Genomic DNA, 20544 nt, shown 5'->3' on the forward strand with positions numbered 1-20544 from the left:
ATTTAAGCAATTTGGAGTTAGCAAGGGTGTGCCTTTAATTCTGGAAGGAATACCACTTTCAGACCAACAGGAACTGTTATAGATGCATGTTGAAGTATGGGCTAATAGACAAGGAGCAATTCAGAGATTCAGTTGTTTTTAGCTCTTTGAGAACAGGCTCATTCTTACCCTCAGTGAGCAATCAGACTTGGGGCATTTAGCGTGCAGAAATGTTCCCACATGTGTAGTATTCTGGTGGGAGTGCAAATTGGTTCAAGTTCTCTGGAAACATTATATGAACCAGTGATTCCAATCCTGGTATGCACCCAAGATAAATGCATACGTATATGTCAACCAAAAGACACGTACAAGAAAATGCGTGGCACAATAGCAAGATATTCCAAATACCCATCCTAATGACACAATTAAATGTACGGTGGTGTATTCAAACAATGGAATCAACAAATGTGAGGTATGACAATGAACAGTCTGCTGCTAGACACAGCAGAGTGGGTGAGTCTGCAAGCACAACACAGGGAGAGAAGCCTAACAGAGCGAGGGCGTGCTGTGATAACCTAGAGTATGGTTTTCAGAAAACAGGGCAGGGTTATCTTTGGAGCAGAGGCACGGTTCAGGGCCTGGGGGAAGGTCTTGGAGACTTTTTTTTCTTTTCAGTGTCTTGGAGACTTCTTGGTGACGTTCTATTTCTTGATCAAGGCACTCATTCCATACATGTGTTCATTCTGCCAAGAGCTGATTGTGCTGTGCATGTGCGGATTGTGCCCCTCTATGCGTGTATGGTAGTTGAGGTAGGCACCGATGTCCAATAGGGATCAGTAAGAGATTTGCACAGAAATGTTATGATGATTGCAAATAACTGAACGGATTCCACCATCTGCTAGTGGGTTCCTGGGACATCCTGCAGGAAAGGGTCCGCCTCAGGGAGCATGGGGTATATTAAGGATGTGCAGTCGTTTGGAGGAAAAAGTCTCTGGCTAAAGAAAAATGATGATCACATTTGGCTGGTTTCCAGCTGCAATTTGGATGTCTTTAGAGCTGGCCGAATCCCGAGTAGAAGGCCTAAGGGGGGCTGCCTTGTACGTCCTCCAGCCTACACCTGTCTGAGCAGTTGGAAGAAGAAATCCCTCCCTGGCCTGTGCAAGCCGTGACTTTGAGTAAGACAGTCTCCCGGTCCCGAGCCTCACTCTTAAATGGAGGGGAAAGACAAGGTGAAGGAATAGAGCATCTGTTCCATGACTTCTGTGAGTTCTTTGCTGGAAAAGACTTTGACTTATTTATTTTATTAATATTAATATTTTATGAAAAATAAAATAATGTGCTAATAATGATCAGTCATTGAGCAATGAGGCAGGTGTTTAAATTCAAGTTCAAACATTTACTCCCTCTGTGACATGAGTTTCCCCAGTTATGGAAGAAGTTAGTGCACGCAAAGTTCAGAGCAGTGCCTGGTCCACAGTGCTGGACGGCATGCGAGCCACTGCTCATTTATTATGCCGGCAGTACTCTCGGGGCTTAACATAGGGTTATGTCATTTAATCCTGAAAATGCCACGTGTGAGTGTGATATTAATATCCATGTTTCCCATATGTGTTAATCAGACCAGGCAGATAAAGAAATTTACCCCAAATTAAACATTTCTGGCTGAACTAGGATTCATACCTTATAATGTTTGGCTTGAAAAGCCTGCATAGCTCACCTCTGTGCCATACCTGATACTCAGTTCAAGATGTGAACTGACTTGATTTTGTTTCTTCACATTCATGTGATCGAACAAGAAAGAGAAACAAAAGGCATTTCTTGAATCATATCACAGGGATATTTCACAATGCTTTTGGCTAAGATGATTTCCACTTGGATTCTATCCACCAGTGCATAATTGGAAATCATTACGCATTGCCTTGCTATTTTGCTGGATTTACTTTCAGTTTCCTTTCTAAGTAAAATGAAAGTCATCTTTGTTTCCATTCAGAACATAACACTACTGGAAAAACAATAGCTATCCTGAACTGAACACTCACAGTCTGCTAGACTATGTCCCAATTTATGTGATTCTCCATCCATTAGAATTTTCAGTCTCCATACAATAAGTCCCATGAGACACCAGTACTTGCCTCGAGGCAATGGAGACCCAGGGAAATAACACAAGTTACCAAAGTCTCATTAGCAAGTGGTGAGCTGGGCTCCTGGTGCCAGAAGCTTCCCCACTAGGACTGTTGCAACTTTCCACAGGTCTCAGGAAAACCTGAAAGTACCTGCTCAAACTCAGCTCTGATTAAAAAAAAAAAACAAAACTCAAGGAAAAATAAGTTTCAGCACAAACTTTGACAGTCCTTTCTAAGAGACTGTAAAAATAAGAAAGAAACCACTTGCACCTCTTGACAATAACCATCTTAGAAAAGCATCTGATTTTCCCATGGTCTTTTATTTTCTTTATTGAAGGTTTTCTATATTTATTTGAGAGAGGAGAGAGAGAGAGAGCATGAGCTGGGGGAGAGGCAGTTGGAGAAAGAGAGGCAGACTCCCCGCCGAGCAGGGAGCCCCATGCGGGACTCGATCCCAGGACCCTGGGATCATGACCTGAGCCAAAAGCAGACACTTAACTGACTGAGCCCTCTCAGGTGTCCCTTCCTAATATTTTTAAAAAAATAAAATAGAAGTGGGGAACCTGGCTGACTCAGTTGGAGAAGGGAGTGACTTAATTTTGGGGTCATGAGTTTGAGCCTTATGCTGGGTGTAGAGATTATTTAAAAATAAACCATAAATAGGAGCACGTGGGTGGCTCAGTGGGTTAAAGCCTCTGCCTTCAGCTCAGGTCATGATCCCAGGGTCCTGGGATGGAGCCCCACACGGGGCTCTCTGCTCAGCAGGGAGCATGCTTCCCCCCACCACCGTCTCTCTGCCTGCCTGTCTGCCTACTTGTGATCTCTGTCTGTCAAATAAATAAATAAATAAATAAAATCTTTAAAAAATAACATAAGTAAATATGCAGGAAAACATAAATGTCTACCTTTCGGCACTATGAAAACACAGACGATGAATAACTACAGGCAGATGAAGGATACATGTTATGTGCCTGTGCTTTTTCTGACTGTGATCCAAAAGGGGGCCCGAGGCGTGTGGGGTCTGTCCTCAGCCTGCACAGGTCAGTCATACTTCGCATTCTTTGACTTTCATAGCCAACAGTCAGTGCCGGGCGGGGGTTGCTCGGGCAGGACGCCGGGGCGGAGCCCCCACGTATGGTATCATGCATGAGCAATGCATCCGAAGTGGGGACGGTATCTCTCCAGGCTGCCGCTGTCTGCGGGACCGAGATACAGATGGACCGAAGGCCTTGGTCTGTATCCAATTAGAAGCCACCGGTGACCCAGAAGATAGGTGAAAGGTGAGGCCGAGAGAGGCAGCTGCCGGCCTTGATCCTGAGCCGCACGTCTTGGCGCTGTTCCAGCTTTCAATTTCATGAGCAGGAAAATCGAAACTTGAGCTCAGCTGAGACTCAGTCAGAGGTGTGTCCCTCTCGCCGGTGTGATAGGCTGGCCCAGTGCATATAAACAGAATCCCCGGGTGCCGTGCAGCCCCGGGGCACACGGCCACCATGTGGATGCTGGCGCCCTTTGCTCTTGCTGGAAAGCTGCTGAGTGCCCTCCGGAAGCCACTAGGCTCTCTGTGGGGCAGCGTGGTCCCCTGGTTCTTCTGGCTCAGGTCAGCACTCTGGCTGGCAGGGGGCAAGAACACCCGCTTGCCACCTCCGAGGGGCCAGGGAGAACGGCAGGAGAGCCGAGGGGAGGAGGAGGAGGGCCCAGACCTGCCCACCACCCCGACCAGCGTCAACTACCACTTCACCCGCCAGTGCAACTATAAGTGTGGCTTCTGCTTCCACACGGCCAAGACGTCCTTCGTGCTGCCCCTGGCGGAGGCCAAGCGAGGGCTTCGGATGCTGCAGGCAGCCGGTGAGTCCCCAGTCTTGGGAGGGAATCAGGGCACAGCCGCTGGCTGGGGGCAGGCACAGGTGCGAGAGCTCACACAGAATTTGAGATGCTCCCCAGCCCATCTTACGAGGGAGTACTAGGGTGAACTGGGGTGGGAGCTTAGGCCTTCGGAACCAGAGTTGGCTGGCACAGACGGTAAGAGATGCCAACCCGTCCCTCCTGGAGCCACCAAGTAAGCAGAAGTCTGTGCACCTGCCAGGCTTCCAGGGCACCCAGCGTGGGCCAAGGGACAGGATGGGAAGTCGTGTCACTTTCTGAGTTGGTCCAAAGTGCTGATAGAGTGGAGCTTTCCAAAAAGAGTAAAAGAGGAAAGTTGAAAACAAAGACACAAACTTTGACTTAAGAACTGTAACGTTTGAAGGGCGCCTGGGTCGCTCAGTCGGTTAAGCACCTGACTCTTGGTTTCTGCTCAGGCCATGATCTCAGGGTTGTGAGATGGAGCCCCGCGTCAGGCTCCATGCTCGGGGGCGGGGAGAGGGGGGGTGCTGTTCTGCTTGAGATGCTCTCACTCGCTCTCTGTTTAAAATACATAAATACATCTTAAGAAAAATAAAAGAATTACCATGTTTGAGTTTTTTATTTTGAATCATGTAAGTGCTCCTAACATGAAACTTTAAAGAAGCTATTTACAATACAAATATGGCAATGACTTTGCTCTAGGCTTGTTTGCTGAACTTCCCCGAAGCAGTACAGTGAAGGCATCTTCGGGAGAGCTCAGCCTGGCAACATCTTCCGCACCAGACCTGTCCCTTCTCACCTTCTCCTCCTGTCTTTCCTCGAGCTCCAACCAAGCTAGTAACTTAGCAGCCTTGCCAACTTTTTCTCAATTTGCTTAACTTTTTTTACGGAAGTATACCATGCATGCACAGAATTGCACACATCCTGAGGGTTTAGCTAGGCGAGTTTCACAAGGTGACCACACCCACATAAACAGCCCAAGATGCTGAGAGAGAACATCACAGCATCTAGAAACATCTCCCTTCCAGCCACTGCCCTGCCCAGGTAACCATGAGTTTGTCTTGTAACAGACAGTAGTTTTTGCCTGGTTTTTTACTTTATATAATGAAATTACATCATTGCACTGCCTTGGATCTGACTTATTTGGTTCTCCATTACGTTTGCACAATCATCCACAGCTGTTCATCCAAGTACAGACCCGCCTCACTGGTCCCAGTGGGTTTCAGCTCAGGGTCTCCCCATTTCTCACCTGGATTGCTGCAATTCATATAACTGTCTCTGAGGTCCCCATTGGGACATCAATTCCTGCACCCCAGTGCCTCTAGGCACAGTGTATTACACCCCTTCTCTCCCAACAGCTGCATCAATCCAGGCTGTGATCATGCTGTCCTCGGTTTCTGGAATGCTCTCTCCTTCATTTGTGACCCCTTGGAGCCTATTACAAATATGTATTCTAACACTTTTTTACAAAGGTTTTATGTATATATTTGAGAGAGAGAAAGCATGAGCAGGGGAGGGGCAGAGGAAGAAGTAGGTTCCCACAGAGCAGGGAGCCCCACATGGAGCTCGCTCCCGGGACCCCGGGTTCGTGACCTTGAGCCGAAGGCAGACGCTCAACCAACTGAGCCACCCAGGTGCCCCTATTGTAGTTTTTTTTAAAGTTATGCCATTATGTTTTGTTTTGCTGTTTTGTTTTTAAAATTTGGATCCCCCAAAGAGTTTGAGTTTCAAGGTAGAATTTGAGCATTCTGTGTATCTTTGTGGCTACCAGGATATCTAGAGTGTAAAAGGGGGTTGATGAATGTTTTTGGAGAGATGGATTAATAGATGAATGAACAAAGGGAGGTCTAGTGTCATGGGAAGAACCTAGACTCCTGACTTACAAGGCCAGGGTTTGAGCTCTTGCCCTAACACTTAAAAGACTTGTGAAGACATTTAAATTTTCTGAGTAGCAGTTTAACAATCTTTCAAATGTAGATAATCAAGATAACCTGAGTGGCTCAGTTGGTTAAGTGTCTGCCTTCAGCTCGGGTCCTGATGCCAGAGTCCTGGGATGGAGCTGGACGTCAGGCTCCCTGCTCAGTGGGGAGCCTGCTTCTCCTCTTTCTGCCTGCTGCCCCCCGCTCCTGCTCTCAATCTCTCTCTCTCTCTCTCTCAAACTTTCAATCTCAAATGAATAAAATCTTTAAAAAAAAGGATAACGCCCATACCAACCTGAAAAAGTTGCCACATGGCACAAATAAGTGAATGTTCAGGGGTTTTTAAAGCGAGTATAAACTATTATGGTTATAATTAATATTTTTATATAATGATTTCTCAGTTTTAAGTAAATAAAGTCAAAGTCAACTAAAATGATCAAGGTATAACATAGGTCATATAACTTCTAAGTGAGATTTCTGGTTAATAGAGGAAAATCTATTTTGGTGATGATTAAGAATGTAAAGCTAAATGTAAATTATATTTAAAATGAGCTACTCAGGTGGGAGGTGCTTTTACAACATATTTTTTACTTCTCTCACGTACACACGGAGAAGATCGAGCTGAATTTGGCCTCTGTGAGCACCTGTTATTGATCGGTGCTATGGTAGGATCGCTCCTCGTAGGCTGACTTCATTGTGAAGTAGTCGTTGCTCGTCTATGATCTGAACTACGCACCTGCATCCTGTTCCTTCAACTTTCTGTTCCTTTCATCCGGTCTACATCTTCCCCTCAAACTCTTCAAGGGCCGCTGGCCAATACGCCGTCTCACCTTCTCTGGTTAATCTGATCCTACTTCACTGTCGGGAAAAATGATGTTTCTACCGAACGATAGTCACTGTCACACAGGCAGGCTCCCAGCGTGTTGGATTCCAATAGTGAGATGACGGAGTGGACCACTGTCCAGTCACAGACCCATCTGAGAGAGAAAGACGGTGTTGAAAGCCATAGCAGATGGCATTTGGTCTGCCACACAGCGGGGCTGTGCTGGGCGCGCTGGCAGAAGGGCAGTGCCCCTGATAGAGACGGAGGCTGTGGAGCTTCGATACCCATCCTCACTCCCATTTTTCCCTAGTCTTATGATCCTGAATAAACCTTTGAACCTTCCTGAGCTTTGATGCCAGCAGCTAAAAACTAGGATGATAATCTCTTCCTTGCTGAATGGGTTTCAGGATTAAATGCTTGCCTGAACCATGTTACCTTGGGTGAGGTTTGGGGAGGCCAGATGCAGATCAAGAGAGAAAAACTGGAAAGAGTCGTGTAATTTGCTATTCACTGTTCCTGGGGCAGGACTGCCCTCGCCTCACAGGAAGTCCCAGGTCAGGGCAGGAGGGGACTGTAAATGTGACCTCATCAATGTGGTTTTCACAGGAACTGATAGGGAGGCAAAGCCAGCTTAGCACAGGCTAGTCTGAACAATCTCAGCGAGCCCTGGGTGCCGGGGATGTCCCGGTTGTCTGAGACCTGGCTCTGGGACTCAGAGGGCAGAGAGGACCATGGCCCCGAGAGAGACCCTCATAGATCAGGAGCTTGGGGTGTTGCTCAAGAAGAGGTGACCACCCTTCAGCCGGGACCTGGAGACTGAGTCAGGGCAGCATTCCGAAGGCTGCGCTACGGGGAATTTGCACAGCTTAGATTTCCACGCACAGTGTTTGTTACTTAGCTGGTACAAAGTTTATTGAACAAATCTCAACAAATAACATTCTCAGGGAATTTTACGGCATAATGTGCTGTTTGCCCCTTACTAAGTTCCCCAGCCCTCTCTGCCAGCCTGGCTGGTGTCTCTAATTATTTCATTCCTATGACCAGATCTGTCTGCACTTCTTACCAGTCTCGTGCTTCCCCCTTTAACCTCACATGTGCTTCTGTTTCTGTGGCTCATCAGCCCGGGTCCTTCCTTGCCATGCTCTGAGGCGCCTGGTGTCTGTCTCTGATCTGAGCATGCTGTCCGGTGCCCGTGCCTTCGACACCCTCAACATCCACTGGAGTGGGCATCTCACACTTCTCTTAGCGGAGGCAGTTGCTTCCTGATTACGAGTTCATTCTGGAAATGGCCCACTCTGATGTGGCCACTAGCACCGGGCATCTAAGAAAGACTCACTCAGCCAACCGAATTGAACTGAACTGAATTCAAAATGAACTCCACCAGGTTAATGTCACTGTATAAAGTCTGTATTTCATGAACTTCTGGACCTTCTAGTTCATGTCCACACTCCCTCCAATCTTTCCTTCGCTCCACTGAAATTCCAGTAGCATCACTGAAAACAGGGGAACAAACGCAAAAAGAAGTCAACACAGTTGTTGGAACTGGTGGATGGCACTTGGGCATCTTCAGCCTGTGTGCACAGGGTGGTGGCTGCCCGGGTTCTCCAGCCTGCCCCGTGGAATGCAGCGTATCACACAGAAGGACAGCACTGATCAAGGAGGGAGTGAGGCAGGAGCGAGACAGCAGGTCCAAGGCAGATCCCCTGCTGCCCCCACCACAAGGAGAGCCCCTCCTCCTGCGCATGATAGAAGGCATATTTTCAGAAGGATCTGGACAGGAGGCTGGGCTCAACCACCCCAGGAGAAGCAGGGAGAAGAAAAGCACCATAGTGAAGATGGGGGAGTGAGAGTCTGCCTGCTGGGTGTGAGAGCCCACATTCCGGGGTGCAGACACCTGGGTGTATGGCATAGCAGGAGCAGAACAGAATGGCCCAGAGGCATGACCAAGGCTCCCAGCATGTGGGACGTAATCCAGGGAGGAAGTCAGTTTCAACAGAACCCTCCCAGTGAGGGGTTTCTTCCTCAATCACAGGAATTCCCCTGCCGCTCTTTGAAGCATCACTTAAATAAGAAAGGACAAATAGAAACACTGAAGTAAAAGGCAGACATCAAAATAAGCAAAGAGAATATAGGAAAACTTCAAAACTCTTTAACCGATAATCCCAGAGAGATAAGGGAAAATTTCCATGTAAGAAATAGCGATGTGGTACTAAGAAAATAAGATGTGGGAAAGTCTGGGGAACGGAAACTGGGATTTCTAAAATTAAAATTTTAATACAAAGACTAAAAGATAAGGTCTTGGGAAAATGGGATGCAGGAGACACAGCAGGAAGGGCGGGTGGTTACCAGCCAGAGCGCCAGTAAACCCTGGATAGGACCTCCAGAGAGATCTGCACAGTGGTGGAGGGGTAGGAGCTCTCAAACACATGGTATGAGAAACTTGCCGTACCAGAAGAAGCGGTCTTTTTCTAACAAGGACCTGCCAAGTGGCCAGAACAATGAGTAGAGACAGATTTGGCTAAGGCACCTCACCTTGAAATTTGGGGACACTGGAAAGAAAACTTCTGGAAGGGAGAGTTATGCTGTTTAAAAGGTTATAAATCAAAGTGTTATCAGGCTTCAGAACAGTAATATTAAAACCTAGAAGAGAGCAAAGCATGCCCTTAACATTCCAAGCTCAAAATGACTTCACCCAGAATACTATACCTGTCCAAACCAGTGATCACAGATGAATTTTGAAACATATAAGTAAGATCTCACCTTGGTTCATATTGTGCATTTTTCCCCCCCAGGAAACTGCTAAGGGCTTTTCCAAAACCAGGGAGTGCATCAAGAGAGGAAAGGGCAGGAATTCCAGCCCAAGAGGCACCGAGCACGTGGGAGAGGGAGGGGCCGTAGGGCTGGGTGCATGGAGCTGTCTCAGGCTAGAGTCCCAAGCAAGACCGATCTGGGGGCGGCGGAGGGGGTTTTCTGCACATCCCTGTGCTGTCTTTCCATCTCTGTAACTGATTCCCTACTTTAAAGCACATCTATTTCATTATTTTTATTTTTCAAAGATTTCATTTACTTAATTCTTTGAGCGAGCGTAGCATGAGCAGGGGGGAGGGGTAGAGAGAGAAGCAGAGAGCCTGATGCCCGACCCCAAGACCCTGAGTTCATGACCTGAGCCAAAGGCAGATGCTTAACAGCCTGAGCCACCCAGGTGCCCTAAAGTGTATGTATTTCAAAGCAGGGGGAAGGATTGGCCCCGGGTCATGTATATGGTCTGTTCCCCCCCCCCCTCCAAGCCCCGTGGGGGGCATGGGGAGCCAAGGTTGGGGGTGGGGGCTGGGGATAATGGGAGGCTTTCACTTCATTTTTTTGTTACTTTGAGAAAACATTCCTTCTGTCATTAAAATAATGACAAGGGGTGTTTGTGCAATGGAGGTGGGGGACGGAAGGATTCACGTTCTGCCTCTCACAGGGATGGAGAAGATAAACTTTTCGGGCGGAGAGCCGTTTATTCACGACCGCGGCGAGTACCTGGGCAAGCTGGTGAGGTTCTGCAAAGAGGAGCTGCGGCTGCCCAGCGTGAGCATCGTGAGCAACGGGAGCCTGATCCGCGAGCGCTGGTTCCAGAACTACGGTGAGCTTCCCGCCCTTTGCGCTGTGGTCGCCACCGCAATGACTGGTGGTTCCAAACACCGTGGTCCTTAAGCCGGGCTTGCTGGGGGAGGGGACACCAAACTCGAATCCCTCTGCAAGCCCGCAAGCTTCTGCGGGACTCTACGCTTAGAGCCCTGTGCTCCTTGACGAACAGGTGCGGCAGGACAGGTAACAGCATGTTAGTCAGCGCAACTATGTTCAGCAGGTGCTGAGGCCAATGGCTTTAGCTTAGCCACTAGCGGGGAGCACCGACACGTTCTGCAACCTCTACCTCATTGTTTGCCACTGATATTTTATTTTTAAATATTGAAGGAACCCTCACTTCATTAGTCTCATGAATGAAGCAACTGGACCAAAACTGTGTTTCCTATCTTTGGCTCTATATTTGGCTGCTGAAGAAAGTTAAGTAAAATATCTGCGTGGGGACTGGAGCTCGGACTAATTACATCAGAACCTCGTGCTGTGTCACAGACCAACCTGGGAGGCTCCCAGGGATTCCCCTCCACGCAGGATGGCGAACCACAGACCCTAAGACCTTACGGCGGAGTTTCCGTAGGGCTAGAGCAGCACCGGAACGAGGGGAGGCAGTGGAGAATGTTAGCTGTTATTTCTACTGTCATTTTCGTAGACAGTCATAGCCTCTCAGAGCACAGTTTTCTGTCCTCACTTTGTAGGAGCTGTTGGAGCCTGGACATCACTGCGAGAGGGGTTGCCTTTCCCCTCTGTTGAGGCCGCTCACGGGAAGTCTCTGACCACACACCCCTGCTGAGACGGCGGAGAGAGGCGTGTGGGGAGGGATGCGTGGGTGAGGGCAGGGCAGCCTGTCTCATGGGGGGAAGCAGGAGGACAAACGCGGAAGTCTCTGGGGAAAGTAGATCAGGGGAGGCCGGAAGACGACCTGTGAGAACCCAAATGACTGTGAAGGGAGTCACTGAGTGAAATGGGGTCAGAAGTTTCCAAATAAACTCTGGGAGCCGGATTCGGAGAGGGAGGGAGGGTTGAGGGAACGGTATGAGCAGGGAGAATCGGTCAGGCTTGCTGGCGCTGGCCCCGAGCCATGCTCTCCCTCCAGCACTGGCTCCCCATGCCCCGTGCGGCACGAAGGATCACAGCGTCCAGGGTCAGAAGCTCAGAGTGTCCAGGGTCAGAAGCTCAGATGCTGGTGTGGGAGACTCCGTGGGAGGGAGTGACTGTGGAGCTACAGCAGAAAAACCTGCTTCAGTCGTAGGGAGACCGTAAGCAGGTGGAAGGCCATGAGGCACAGGAAGCGCCATGCCCTGTCCTGGCGGACGGACGGGCGGCCCGTGAGCCCTGAGCTTCCGTGGACGTCTATCCTCTGTGGGAACGTAGGGTTGGTGTTGCCAAATTCAGAAACCTACATTCCATGTGAAATCTCCCAAGGAAATATTTGCAAATAATTTGGAATATTGCCGGACGTCATGAGGGAAGACGACAGCAAAGTTTATGTGTGACCGCGGGGTCTGCAAGAGCCGCTTTGGAGAGACCGCCACGTCTCTGAGATTGACAGTCTTCTGGGATCGCTCACAAGACTCAGCAGCCAGTAGACTCACGGCTGAGGTTCATCAGGGAAAGGCCGTGGTGCAGAAACAGCAGGGATGGGCATCACGGGGGGCCAGAGACACGGGCTTCTGAGTCCTTCCCTTCTAGGATGTAGAAGATGTGTTTTCTCTCACGCGGTGAGCTATATATAGGGACATTTCTGGAACGTTGTTGCTGAGGAATGTTCACGTGAGTCTTAGGGTCTGAGGCCTTTATGTAGGGCCTAGCTGCAAAACCAGCTACATCACGAATCTTGTGCAACGATCCCAGCGACTCTTGACAAGCTGACTTAACGTGCCCCATTGCTCAGACATAGACACACCATCAACGGGAGACAGAGAGCGTTCTGGAGGCCACACATGCAGGGACTGGCCAAACCTCATCATCGTTCCGTGCCCTTCCAGAGACTCACAAGGAGTCCGCGAACAGATCTGCTGCGCTAACTCTGTCTTCACAGGGGCTCCTACAAGGCAGTCTGAGAGCAGGAAGAGGGGACATAATCCAGATGTAGCAATTAACGAAGGACCTCATTTAAATATACCAATACACGCTCGCACACATGCAAGTGTGGCTCTAGGATGGGCAAAGGGCCGTCTCCTCCAGATCGTCTCCGTGACGTCATGATACGCATATTTTTTCCAAGATTATTTAAACAAATACCAAGTATCGTTGACATTTCTGTGAATGTTGTAGGTATGAAAAAAAAAAGTCTTTTTAAGCATTAGAACTTAGATACAAGCAAGATGTGTTTTATCCTAAAGAGAGATAAATGGTCTAAAAGTGTTTGTCCTTGAACAGAAAAGCTTAAAGGTGCTCACTTCTCCTCAGGTGAGTATCTGGACATCCTCGCCATCTCCTGTGACAGCTTCGATGAACAAGTCAATGTCCTCATCGGCCGTGGTCAAGGAAAGAAGAACCATGTGGAAAATCTTCAGAAACTGAGGGCGTGGTGTCGCGATTACAGAGTGGCCTTCAAGATAAATTCTGTCATTAATCGATTCAACGTGGATGAGGATATGAGGGAGCCCATTAAAGCCTTGAATCCTGTCCGCTGGAAAGTAAGTACCGGGTCCCCTTTGCGGAGGGGAGTTCAGAAAATGTTCCGGAGAGACTTTGACACTGAAACCCAAAATGTCTAGGTGAGAGAGGACTCTGCTCCGACCGAGCCGGCCGGGAAACCAGGTCCTTGGCCCTTCCTCCAGCTCTCTTAACCTGCCTCCACCCTCTCTGTCCCAATCTCCCCTCTGAGAACTGGACCCGATTCCCTTCTGCGATATGGAGAGGGTAGAGGTCAAAAGACCTAGTTAGGGGGCACCTGGCTGGCTCAGTCAGTGCAGCACGAGATTCTTGACCTTGGGGTTGTGAGTTCAAGTCCCATGTTGGGTGTGGAGATGACTCAAAATAAAATCTTAAAAAAAAAGAAAAGATACAGTCAGTGCTTGGACAGGTTCTGAAGAATATGCCCGTAGAAAACCTAACCTGGACATATCTATTAAATATATTAAGACTGGATTTCTTTTTAAAACTCTCGGCTTAGTCATCAATGGATACATGTTCTTCATAAATTCTGTTGTTAATACATTTTTCTTTGAATTATTTAAAGTTACCGGAGCAACAGTATTCCCAGGTTGCGGCAAAGCTTAATGCCAAGATCAGTGCTTTAGGACTGACCCTTGGGTCCGCTATGACAGAGTCTAAAGTTCAAACTCAGGGCGTGTTTACGGCCCACGATGAGCAGGATTCAGAAATACGGTCAGTCATTCTTGCCCCTGGCTGTCCTTCAGAATCAACTTGGGGAACTGTTTAAAAAGCACCTTCCTGGACCTGCACCCCCTGCCCAGAAGGCACTGGAGGTGGGCCGGTGGGAGGAACAGAGGCTGTGGTCCAGGAAGGGGGAGGGCGAGGGCCTGCGGCAGACTCCGGGTTCTTAGATCCTCCTTCTAGAACCACCCGCCCACCCCCTCCTTTTCCCTGACAACGCTCACCCCGTCCCACTTCTGCTCCTCATACTCTCTTCAGCGTCCCTGCGTCGGTGTACACATTCTTCCTCTTGACGCCGGTTTGCCAGGACCTCCTCGTGGCCTCTCGACCTCAGCGCTCTCTTCTCCGATCCCACGCACGGATCCACTCCAGAACTGCCCGTTCAAAACCCCGAGTTTTCTGGAGGGAGCAGATCAGCTGCTGCCTCTTTGGAGAGCAGGTTTCGGCTCAGATCACGGGTGTCTGCAGGCTGCAAACGGATGACCATCGATGTCCGTGGCTCGGTGTGTGGCCCCCCAGGCTGCCTCCTCCACGCGAGGGCCTGGGCTCGCAGCCCATCAGCAGTACCCAGCACCGACCATGCACGGGCCGGAGTAGACCTCCTGGGACTCCTCCACAGAGGGCTTTGTGGTCACTTGGAGGCTGGCCGTAGTGACAAGAGAGTGGCCCCTCCTAACCTGGCTCAGCCTATCTCACCCTCCTCCCCCCATTCTGCTTCTCAAGCTCCATTCGAGCTGTGGATTCTAGAACCAAAGTCTTCCCCTGCCGGATGTTCAAATCAGCGTGGGCTTCCAACCCGTGCGGACACCTCCCCTGACCTCCCTGGCAGGCCACTCTCCTCACCCTGTGGCCTGGACTGGGCTCCAGTGCCGTGGGGACAGCAGTGAGGGGTGTCCCCTCCCTAGAAGCCAGCCTACTGAGCAAGACAACCATGAAAGCTGTGGGACGAGGGTCTGTGAGGACCGGGGAGCACAGAGGAAGGGGGTGGACATAGAGTGAGCAAAGAAGGCAATGTTAGGGAACTTTACAGTTAGATCTAAGCTGACTAAAATGTTAATTAAATACTATGTATGATCCCCTCCCATGAAAACCCCACAGCCCCGGGCTCTGCGGGCGCCCGTATGTGTCATCAGCAACCGTCTTGTTTCACCTTGAGCAGGTCCCTGGAGAAGAGTTGTTCCTTCTCAGATGATGGTATTCCGTACAAGGGAATGATACATTCTCACACACACACACACACACACACACACACAATTATTGACTTAAAAGAATGTTGGAAGACTATTATTAATGCCTTTGGAAACTGTCCTTGTATATTAATAACTAAAAAATAAACCCCATAGTCGAGAGGCCTTAATAAGAATATAATGAAGTCAGCAAAAACAACGTTTTGAAAATATCATTTCCTGGTTTGGGGATCACAAGTGATTTGTTTATTTTCTTGATGCTTTTGTGTCATCCATATTCCCTGCAATGAACACCTGTTATCTGGTGGTCTGAATAGTCAGAGTGTCTGACTAAATCAAGCATACACTGAAAACTTATATTTTCAGACAGTTGGTACTTCCTGATGTTGAAGGCCCCAGAGCAATGTCTTTCTAGACTGTTCCTGAGTCCGTGGAGTCTTCTTTGCTTAGAAGAGATGGCGCTGGGTCTGGGGGATGGGGTTCGGGCGCAAACGGTGGGAGCCTGTTGGCGAAGCAGGCACCATCCTTGTCCTCCAGGTGTTCCAGTGCCTCCTGATTGAGGGCGAGAATTCCGGAGAGGAAGCTCTGAGGGAAGCGCAACAATTCGTTATCAGCGACGAAGAATTTGAAGGATTCTTAGACCGCCACAACGAGGTGTCCTGTCTGGTGCCCGAGTCCAACCAGAAGGTTGTATGACGCAAACATGGCTTGGTTCATCACCACAACTTGAGACTGATTCCAAACAGGAGCTGTAGCCCGGAGGGATTCACACACTGATCTTGTAGAGGGTTCTAGAGCAGGCTGGGAGGAGTGCTGTCCCCTTCCCGCTGGGGGACCTCTGGAGGAGCTTCAGTGGCCCTTCCCCCTCCCCATCCTTGACCATGTATCCCCCACTATTCCCACAATGGGAGCTGCTCCAAGGACACGGCCTTGAGCAGGGATAGCTTCCTATAGGAGGGTAGGTGCACCTTCCACATACCTAGAGAAGGTATAACTAGTTACAGGGAATGAAGTCACAGTAGAATCTTCAGGGAAGCTCCCAGGGAATAACATTAAAGCTTTACAGATTGAATAAAGGGGGACATTCAGTGTAGGGTCGGAATAGCCATTGGGAATACCAAGTGAAGAGCAGGGCCCTCCCACAGCTTGAGGAAATGGGGAAATTCTCCTGGGGATGGTTGTCAGAGGAGCTGTCAGTGGAGGCCATTTGATGCTTCCAGCTTGGGGTGGAAAACCCAGAGAAGCCTGGCCTCTGCTAGAATCTGAACAGACACAGATGCATGTTAGGGGGGCTAGGGGTGCCAGCCGATGGATTGTCTTGGAAGGGACACACCCAAAGCCACTGAAGTAGTAGAGCACAAACATACAGACACTGAGGGACAGAACGTTGAGTGCGCGCACTGAGAAATACAGTTGAAACTAAATTTGTGTTCCATTTCTCTTTCACAGATGAAGGATTCCTACCTTATTCTGGATGAGTATGTAAGTATTAGTAAGGGATTATAAACTTTGAAAACTTTTAAATAAAAATAATTTTTAAAATGAAAAATTAATTAAGCCGCCATGTCAGTGTTGTGCTATCATGAGCCTGACTGGTCCCGATTTGTCTTCTGAGCCAGCACGTCCTGCTTTTGTGGTCACTGACTGGCGTCCGTGCAGAGCCCTTCCTGCACTGGGTGGGTTCCGAGCTACGCACGTGGGCAGGGCTTTGCTTGAACGCGGGCCCCGTGTTTGCACCGACCCTAGGTGATGGGTCCCTGGATGTCACCTTAAATCGGACACTGTGAAAGCACAGTCCTGTGTCACACAGTCTTGGGCTGGGAGTTTCCTGGCAGTGGGAACCCAGGGAACTTTGGAGGAAGGTCTTATCACACTTCCCATTACCTTTCACACCTCTGATGCTCCTTGTCTCTGACAGCAAAGCCTTAGTCCAGGTAAGAATCCATTACAGCTCCTCTCCCAAAGCCCCGGATTATATTGCTACCCTCTGCCTCAGAAAGAAAAAGAAAATCTATCCCTTCTCAAATTTGAAAGACAAATCATTTTTTTCTTTCCTTTGTCTTTTTTTTTGGGGGGGAAAGGGCCAGATTCATAAACTATTGCCAATTGTTCTAGGATAGGATGAACCAGTCCATTCAAAGATGTTTCTAAGAAATGAGCTCAGAGCACCTGGGTGACTGAGGGGTTAAGGGCCTGCTTTTGGCTTAGGTCACGATCTGGGGGTCCTAAGATCCGACCCCACGTCCGGCTTCTTGCTCAGCGGGGAGCCTGTTTCTCCCTCACCCTGCCCCCCCGCCCACCCCCAGCTCCTGCGTCTCTCTCTCTCTCTCTCTCAAAAAAATAAGTAAATTTTAAAAAATAATAAAAATAATTTTTATTTTATATTTATTTATTTATTTTACAAAAGAAAGAAAGAAATGAGCTCTAACAGAAAAATGATTCAGTGTATACATGGAGTTTGGTGTTTTGGGAAATACTTGCTTTGACTTTTGGTATTTTAGTGTTTTCAAATTAATCAATGACGCTTCATAACCATTTCGTTGTTTCTCAATATGAGCATTCTTCATAAGAAAGGTAGTGACGCGAACGCTCTGCGTGTGGGTTTGAGGTAGAGAGGAAAGGTCAAACAATTTATTTTTATTTTTGTCTTTTCAATTTCATTTTTAGAGAGCATGCGTGCGAGGAGGGGACGGAGGGCAAGGGGCAGAGGAAGGGGGAGAGAGAGAATCTTGGGCGCCGCGGTGAGTGTAGGGCCCAAGGCGGAGCTTCATCTCACGACCCTGAGATGGTGACCCGACCTGAGGTCAGGAGCTGGACGCTCCATTGACTGAGCCACCCCGGCACCCCAGTTTTTATTTTTGGAGCGGCATGACGGGCTGTTTTGACCAAACTCTCTCTTCAACAAACTCTCGGCTGTCCACACAGTTGCCACAAACCGTGAACCAAAAGTTGCTTTTTGGGGGTATAGCTCAGTGGCAGAGCATTTGACTGCAAAAGTTGCTTTTGGTAATTTAGGAATATTCAAGGTATTCCTACAAGATGCGTAGTGACAGGGTGGGTCAGAAGACCTGTGAAGACCTCATTCTTGCCTGTAAGGTGTTTAACGTAGGAGGAAAAGTGCGACCCTTCAGTAGGCGTCTACGACGCTTCTTGGCCTCATACCTGCCTTTGAACTTCCTTTCTTATTTGTCTTTCTCCTTTTCTCAAAAGAGATTTTTATTCTTGTTATGCCATATATTTATAAACGATTTTCACTCCAGCAACATCATCTACCTGCAGTTTCCTGAAGACACCATCCTGTTTCATGCATCTGTGCTTCTATACCACTGTTCTCTCCAGACTACGATTTCTGAACATCTCCCTCCCGCCTGGAGGCACACGCACCAGCTGTGGCACACGTGAAATTCGGTTGATCGTGCACTTAATTGGTCAGATGTGTTTTTGTTAGTTAAAGTGAGCTACTGGGGCAGAGAAAGTGTCTTCAAGGAGGTTAGCGTCCTCACATGGTATCTGGCCCACAGCCTTCAATAAATGTCTGTTGAGATGACAGCACTATCACAGATCATTCTGAATTAATTCCCAGAATTGAGTTTCAAGGAATCGATTATACAAAAATATCTCCTTTCTGTCTTTGAATTTTCTAGATGCGCTTCCTAAACTGTAGGAATGGACGGAAGGACCCTTCCAAGTCAATCCTGGATGTTGGTGTAGAAGAAGCTATCAAATTCAGTGGATTTGATGAAAAGATGTTTCTGAAGCGAGGAGGGAAGTATGTGTGGAGCAAGGCAGATCTGAAGCTGGACTGGTAGAGCTGGACAAGGAGCCAACATCCCCCCACCGGTGGGGACTCTCAGACTCCAGGTGTGGCAACTTCCAGGAGCGGCACTTCCTGTCGGCGTTTTGCTATGGCCCCAGAGCTGATTTTCTGTTGCGCAGGCTCTCCGATTATCTGTGGTACCTGAACACACGAATCACTTGGGCCATCAAAACCCACATATAATGCCAAGCCATTAACTTTAGTTAATTTGCTTATTTGAAATTTTGGTTTTTGAGCAGTGTTTTCTGGGACTCCTGGTTCCCCAGTTTTGATGTTCTGTTTCCAATCCTTTCATTTCATAGAGTCAAGTTGTTGTTTTTTGTTTTTCTGCTAAATACGAAGATGCCAATTTTCACACCTAGAGCCAGTACAAAATCTCTCCCCCAACTGCTCTGCTTGTTGTAATGCTCTTTCCTTTCTGCCTTTCTACCGCTGAAGTCTTGGACTCTTTACCCAGAGGTCTAGAAATGGTCAGCACATGTTTCAAAGAGTAGGCAATGATCACCTTTCCAGTTTCCAGTAAGTACCTGGAAGGAGATGGTCGGTCTTCCCGTGCTCTGCGCGACCCTGGCCCACGCCGACTGTTCTGTGAATGTGAGCCATCTCTGCTGCTCTCCTTCCTTCCCAAGAGTCGCAGCTAAAGCAGCAAACCCTGTGCACTTCGTGACAAAGCTGACACAGGGTCCGTGCTTGGGTTGCCTTACGAACCTCTTACTCCTGCCACCTGAGTCTGCCAAGTGAGTTCTGCCAAATGAGTTCATTGGAATAGACAGTTGTCCGCACATCTCTGAGAAATGATGCCTTATGGCTCAGATGGTTAAGCCTTCAGCTCATGCCACGACCTCCAGGTCCTGGGATCGAGCCCTGCATCGGGCTTCGGCTAAGCGGGGAGCCTGCTTCTCCCTCTGCCTGCCGCTCCCCCTGCTTGTGCTCCCTCTGCTTCTCTGTCTTCCTCCCTTTCTCTCCCTCTCAAAGTGATTTTTTTTTTAAATCTAAAAAAAAAAAAAAAGAAGGAAAAAGAAAGAGAGGAAGGGCGGGGGGGAGGTGGGCATCTTACTAGATGGACCTGTTGTGTTAGGAAAAGCACTGGACTGGGATGTAGGAAGGCACGTATGGAAGCGTCTGGAATGTACCTGGATTTTATGTCAGTGAAGCCAGGGCACCATCTCATAGGTCTGCACTAACTCTGAATCACTGGCAGGAAGGACATAATTTCAGTCAGTAGGAGAAGGGCCTTCCTTTTTCAGCTTCTTTGGGAAATGTCACCTAAACTGGGTCAGGGAACAAAGTTGTCTCCTTGTGGAAATATCAGTGCAGCTGGTTTATGTAATTTAGACAGTATCTCCTTGCCTGGAAAACAACAATTTCCTATCATTGTTTCAGAAAAGCAAAATCATGGAAAATTTTTTTGCTCAAGTGCGCAAGTTTCAATCTAGCTGCCATACCAGTACGGGTCACTAGGTGGCAGTAAATGTCGCCTGAGTCCATAAAGCAGCGACACACAATCCCACTTAATCTACTTTCCAGACTCGGTGGTTTTGAAAGTTTGGTTTTTGAAAATTTTTTGTTTGTTTGTCAGAAAACATATTTATACTTCATATTTTAAGTCACTATAATTCAACTGAATATTTTTGTGTCTCATCTCAAGCAAGGTAACATAAATGGGTAAAATAAATATATAAATATATAAATGAAATTTTAGAATTAATTAATTAATTTTAAAAGTAATTAATTAATTAATTTTAAGGCTATAATTCAACTGAGATATTTTTGTGTCTCATTTCAAACAAGGTAACATAAATGGGTAAAATAAATATATAAATATATAAATGAAATGAAATTTTAAAATTAATTAACTAATTTTAAATTTCATTTACTTTTAAAAAAT

The 20544-nt window shown here is 48.0% G+C and overlaps 1 protein-coding gene across 1 annotated transcript; it reads left to right on the plus strand.

The window, feature by feature from the left end:
• The first annotated feature begins 3332 nt into the window (after positions 1-3332).
• On the plus strand, positions 3333-20316 carry RSAD2 (radical S-adenosyl methionine domain containing 2). The gene is made up of 6 exons (XM_059407529.1): positions 3333-3947; positions 10150-10311; positions 12720-12949; positions 15377-15526; positions 16289-16321; positions 18484-20316. The coding sequence occupies exons 1-6, from the start codon at positions 3593-3595 to the stop codon at positions 18646-18648; spliced, it is 1095 nt and encodes a 364-aa protein (XP_059263512.1). The 5' UTR covers positions 3333-3592; the 3' UTR covers positions 18649-20316.
• The last annotated feature ends 228 nt before the right edge of the window (positions 20317-20544 follow it).

The sequence above is a fragment of the Mustela nigripes genome, chromosome 7, assembly GCF_022355385.1.
Source record: "Mustela nigripes isolate SB6536 chromosome 7, MUSNIG.SB6536, whole genome shotgun sequence".
Lineage (NCBI taxonomy): Eukaryota > Metazoa > Chordata > Mammalia > Carnivora > Mustelidae > Mustela > Mustela nigripes.